This window comes from Octopus bimaculoides, chromosome 13, assembly GCF_046866305.1.
Source record: "Octopus bimaculoides isolate indiv1 chromosome 13, ASM4686630v1, whole genome shotgun sequence".
NCBI classification, from domain to species: domain Eukaryota; kingdom Metazoa; phylum Mollusca; class Cephalopoda; order Octopoda; family Octopodidae; genus Octopus; species Octopus bimaculoides.
The window spans coordinates 64,224,725-64,230,724 of record NC_142940.1 but is presented as its reverse complement, the minus strand read 5'-3'; the positions used below and the strand labels follow the sequence as shown (position 1 = coordinate 64,230,724).

The 6,000-nt window shown below is 35.6% G+C and overlaps 1 protein-coding gene across 6 annotated transcripts in view; it reads right to left on the bottom strand.

The window, feature by feature from the left end:
• LOC106867774 (uncharacterized) overlaps positions 1–6,000 on the bottom strand; it is a 127,602-nt gene continuing 121,602 nt past the window's right edge. For 2 of the 6 annotated variants that reach the window (XR_016244081.1, XR_016244080.1), the window contains exons 9-10: positions 3,310–3,517; positions 480–922 (exon numbers count right to left, since the gene is read on the bottom strand). Coding sequence is in view for 2 of the 6 variants with exons in the window: in XM_089362000.1 (XP_089218126.1) it covers positions 909–922 (14 nt within the window). In the remaining 4 variants the exon portion in view is untranslated. Of the gene's footprint in view, positions 923–3,309; positions 3,518–6,000 lie in introns of all 6 variants that reach the window. The other 4 variants (XM_089362000.1, XM_014912757.3, XR_008265409.2 and 1 more) reach the window with 3 other exon arrangements.

Sequence of the window (6,000 nt, the reverse complement as noted above, 5' to 3'; positions counted from 1 at the left end):
TGTCTTTAAAGTAGGCACATTTTTATTCCACGCCCCTAAAATCTAAAGACAGCATTGCCCCATATAAATGGGACGATTACAGACAGAAGTATCAACATTGAATGTTTTCTTTGGTCAGTTCAATACCCTGACAAACAGTCTGCCAAAGCAAACTTGACAGGGACTATTTTTTTTTTTTCATAAATGTGTGTGTGTGTGTGTGTGTGTGTGTGTGAGTGGTTTAGAAAATAACAAATGATGAATGAAGAAATATATGGTAAATACAATGCAAATTTCATGATAATTTCCTGATCAAAGAAAGTTCTGTTCGTTTTTGTTTTTTATAATTTTGTATCAAAGTCATTCGCTTTATTGTCATGTATAAAAAAAAAAAGATTCAAATAATATTGAATAAAATAATTGAAAAATACATTTCCCCACCCCACTTTTTTTGTTCTCATTTCAATTTCTGAGACAAGCCCCATATTCTTTGTTTTCGATTTTTATACATCTGTTTATAACAATAGATAATTTAGATTGGTTCTGCACCATTTTCTCTCATTTTTCTCTTGACATGACCTGCCCTTTGAGTTGTTCAGTCAACTCTTGATCCATCGAGATTTGATCTCTCTCTCTCTCTTCCCTTGATTTGTTCTGGTCTTTCAGATTTCCATTTTTCTGTCTTGACTTGATGTGCTCTGCTCAGTCTGGAATGACTTCAGGTCTTTTGTGCGAAATTTATTGACCAGCCACATTCTATGGTTTTGGTAAAGTCTCACCTGTGATTTTTTAAAAAGGTTCCCATTAGAAATAGCAGCCAATGTTTAATGAAGATATTTGGTTTATCAAATGACTGGCGGATGGATTTTTTTTTTGTGTCCTTCCTTTCTTATGATTTAGTTTACATGTCGACCATCTTAACACGTTTGTTATAAACGCACAGCTGAAAAGAAAATGAAAAAGATCCTTTTAAACAAGTATAAATACCTGTATATGAATAAATATATTAATTAAATAAAACCAATTCGCCCTCTCTCTTTCTCTTTCACACACACAATAGAAAAGTAGCATCAGAAAAGCAAAACAAAGGACACAGAATGACAAAGAATACAATGTGGAAACCAAATACAAGTCAACAGTTAGGTGGCTGAGCAACTTGCTCCTTCTAACAACAGATTTCTGTCAATGAATTTTCAAATAACCCCACCCTACTCTGTCACATGTTTTCAATTCTGAAGTACAACAAACACCAAAACATGGAGGCAAGTGACCAGATGCCACTGTAAGGTTTATCGAATATATTACCTTTGTATCTTAGGTGTGTATACAAACAGTGATAAAAGAGCCAATGAGTGGGAAAACTGTGTGTCAGAGCTTGTCAAAGTGGGTGATTGGCACACTACACCCTGACTCCGTGAGGCAATGGAAAAACTTTTGGGGGTGGGAGGAGAGTGGGGAAAGGCTTGAACTGTTGTAAGGGAATGTTGATAAAGGAAAGGGAGTGATAGAAAGTGCAAGAGACTCAGCTCTATGTCATCAGGTCACACAAACTGCAATAAACAACAGTCAATTCTCCCTAAAATCACACCTTACTATTTTAGAAAAGAACACATTGAACAATGTAGTCCAAGATACACTATGTATGAATAACAAAAACAAAAATGGCTAGTCAAAGCTGGGGCACCATTAATCTTTTGTGCATCTAATTAAGACTGACTTGAGTTAACAATAAACAAAAATCTCTTGATACTAAACAAATGTCTGAAACAAAACTGTCCAACCCATGCCAGCATGGAAAACAGATGTCGACTGATGATGATAATGATGATGATGACTATGTTTCAAGTGACTTAATCCCTGATTGTCAGCTGGTGTTTTATTCCTGAGTGGTTGGCGTTAGGAAGGGCATCCAGCTGTAGAAACTCTGCCAAATCAGATTGGAGCCTGGTGTTGCCATCTGGTTTCACCAGTCCTCAGTCAAATCGTTCAACCCATGCTAGCATGGAAAGCGGACGTTAAACGATGATGATGATGATATGTCTGTAGTACAGCACTATGTTCAAATGAGGAACCTTTATTTTCCCAAACAGAGAGATAATATTTTTATTCCACTTGGCCACAGACAAATGACACAATGATGATCTCCGATCAGACAGAAAAATGTAGTCTTGATATAAATATTCACTTCCAAAGATAAGGTCAAGTATCAAATTAATTCTAATTTTATAGCATGCTTGTTGTTGAAAGAAAAAACAAAACCAGAAACATGCAAGATAAAAACACAAACAACAATACTTTATTATTATTATTATTATTATTATTATTATTCAAATTCCACCAAATTCAACTTTCATCCTTTCAGGGTCGATAAAAAATATCGAAGGCCTTTAGTTTCATACTCAAATGACTTAATCAATGCATTACCCTTAATAATAAATTGGTCAGACAAGAATTATACGCAACCACTCGTGTAAAGACACTGACTAATTATCTACAACGATAGACATACACATTGCAATAATAATTATAATAATAATAATAATAATAATAATACGAGGATCAGTAAATATCATTAGGGCACAGTTTTTAAGAAAGGAAATTCCTGATTCCTGATGGATTTCCTAAAACCATTCATAAGAAAGATAATAATAATTATTATTATTTCTAACATAGGAAAAAGAACGGAGAATTGAGGGAAGAGGAAAGTCAATATAATTGACTGCAGTACTCGGCTGGTAATATATTTTGTCAACCCTGGAAGAATGCAAAGTGGGTCTTGCTGGGATTTGAACTCGGGATGTAAAGACATGAGAAAGTGTAAGGCTCTAATGATTCTGCTTGTCTTCCACTCTTAAGGGCAAATAATTCATACTACTATGGAGGAAGGCGGCAAATCGATTACATCATCCCCAGTACTTTACTAGTATTCTATTTTATCAACTCCAAAAGGATGAAAGGTAAAGTTGACCCCGGCAGAATTTGAACTCAAAATGTATAGACAGATAAAACACTGCTGAGCACTTTGTCGAAAGTGTTAATAATTCAGCCAGCTCACAGTAATAATAACAATAATAATAATAATAATAATAATAATAATAATAATAATAATAATAATAATAATAATAATAAAAAAAGAAAATTGTGTTAGTTTGTTAATAAACACAGAGCAAATTAAATTTTTGAAAGCAGGCTTCTATCGGGTGAATGAGTAGGCTGGGGTGTTATTGTAAGCATTATTTAAAGACAGTTTAATTGAATACTGTGCATTCTGGGGTCTTATTAATTCTAGAGCAAAGTTAAGGAGAAATAGTTCTGTTGATTTTTACTTACATGTCAACATAAGGGTTTTGCTTGTTTTTGTTTTCATCAACAAAAACAAATGGAAACGTTTTATGGAAGAAAAAGGGGGGAAAAAGGGGCAAAAATATGGAAACCGGGAGATACGTCTTTGGAATGCTTATTTCTTATTCCCCATGTTGTCTCTGTATCACTGACCCTGAAGGGGAAAGAAATGCACAGATTCATCATTTCATAGAGGCTAGAAGAAGAAGAAGAAGAAGAAGAAGAAGAAAAAGAAGAAGGGAAAAGAAAATGTAGGAATTATTTGGCTTGTTACAATCTGAGTTGAAATGCTGCAGAGGTAAACTTTGCCTTTAATTATATTTATCAATTAAGGTAATGAGCTGGCAGACTCGTTAGCAATCCAGGCAAAATACTTAGCAGCATTTTGTCTCTGCTTTAACATTCTGAGTTTCAAATTCTGCCAGGGGTTGACTCAGTTTTGCATCCTTTCGGGGTCAATGAAATAAATTCCAGTCTGAAATCCTCATCCTCTTCTTATTATTCACAGGCAGCAGAGATGGCAGAGTCTTTAACAGGTTGGATAAAATGCTTAGCAGCCATTTTATCCACCTTTATGTTACGAATTCAAATTCCACCCTGGTCAATTTTGCCTTTCATCCTTTCATGGTTGATAAATAAGTACCAGTGAGACACTGGGGGATCAAAGTAATCAAATAGCCCCCCCCCCCTCTCACTAAATTACAGGTCCTTTGCCTATAATAGAAAGAATTGTTATACATTTAGGGTAGTGGATATATTTAGGCATTGGAGGCACCATGGCACAGTGAATGGCACTGTAATATCAACACCAGCTGCTAGCACAGACAAAAGAACTTTCTCTTAAAAGGTGCAAGAAACGTGTGAACCGAGTTTTCAGAGTAATGCAATCAGTTAAGGAACAATTAATAAAGAAGTCAGCTTAGATGAGATGCAGTTTGGGAAGCAAAGCCTAGAATCAACACAGCTTAAAGTATCAAAGACCAAAAGTATGATGTAATAAGGAGGAAGACAGTGAGCCTGCTGCCATCAGGGAAATGGTTACATGAATATACAAGAAAAGGGTAGACAGGACTTCAATGTGGGGCACCCAATGAAAATTAAAAGTGTGCAAGAGGCAGAGAAAGACCACAGCCCTGAAATGTTTTCAATACTCAGATGGTTTCATAGAACTGGTTGATAGCTTCCATTATCTAGATAACTTAATTAGCATTAAAGGTGGGTCTTCCTAAAGCATATAAACCAAAATAAGGAGAGGGTGGAAAAAAGCTCAGGTATTTTCTGTACAGGCAGCAAAGAGAATCCCTGTCTGAATGAAGAGAGCAGATTTTGTGCTGCTTGCGTATGAGGTACAATGGCTGCATGAGGATGTATAAAGGCTCAAAAGAACTGAAGCAAATATAAATCCATTGGCTGTGTGCGATGTGACTGTACAAGAACAGCAGAACATGAGCTGAGAGAAGGATTAAGCATAAGAAGAATCAGATGAAGAGGAGGATGACAGTTGGGTAGGAAAGGGCCAAGTGATCCCAAGTGGAAAGAAGGTGAGGGAAAGAGGAAGACCAAAGGAAATATGGGGAGAAATAGAAAAGGTTAACTTAAGAAGCTGAACCTCGTATGAACAAGAGGACAAAGGACTGCAATAAGAGGCAAAATGAGGCGAGAGAAAAGAACCCCCCCCCCCCCAACACATGCAATCATCTCTTCAAACGTTCCCACCCACCTCTCTCAAAAGAACGTGAAAAGATAAGAGGATTGATTTCTTCTCATCAACTTTTAAAATGATCAAAAATAGTCCACTTAGTTTTAAGTAAAAGTTGACGCAGGAGAGAAGGTTTCAAACCCAACATGGAACAGGAACAGAGACAACCAGGTTGAAAAACAATAATAAAATAAGTTGGTAAAAACAGATGAAACTGGCAAAACAGCAAATGATGTTGATAATGGATGCTGAAAGTGACGATGGTGTAAGCAACAATAATGAGAACGACATTAGTGATGATGATGATGATGACGATGATGTAATGAACAGCAATGATGGACATGGCTAAGTGAAGAGATCTCTTGTTCTTGATTGTAAGCAATAACTGGTATTTTATGCTGGTCAATGGTCAATGGTGTTAGAACATGGCAACCCACAGAGAAATTGCTGTTATAGTTTAGTCAACTTTGATTAAAAGCAGATCAGATGTCATCATCCTGTCTTTTGAGGGCTAAAGTAAGACTAGATCTTTTCTTTTGCAGACAGCAGAGTATGATTTGAGGGAGATTTTGTAGTTATTTTTAGCATTCAGGTGATATGGAAGCTCCTCATTGGCTAGCATAGAACAAATGGTGTTATGGTCAAATGGCAGTGAACTAAGCTATTATTGTTATAGTATGCTAATTATAAAAGAGTTAGTAAAGTTATATACTAATTAAAGAGCAATTAAGCTAAAGGTCTACAATGACATAGAGATGAGTATTAAATGAATAAAAATCTAGATATCAAAAAATAAGAAACAATCAAAGATATGAGCTGTTAAGAGAAAGATACCATTATATTCCCTGTTCAATACACACCAGCAGTAGACCTGTGCTTAAATTATATTTTTCCGTTTTTTTTTTTGTTTCCCATCAAAGTCCTTTGTACATCGTGATTTTGGAGCCAAATTATCTTAAAAATCTTATATAACACCATGT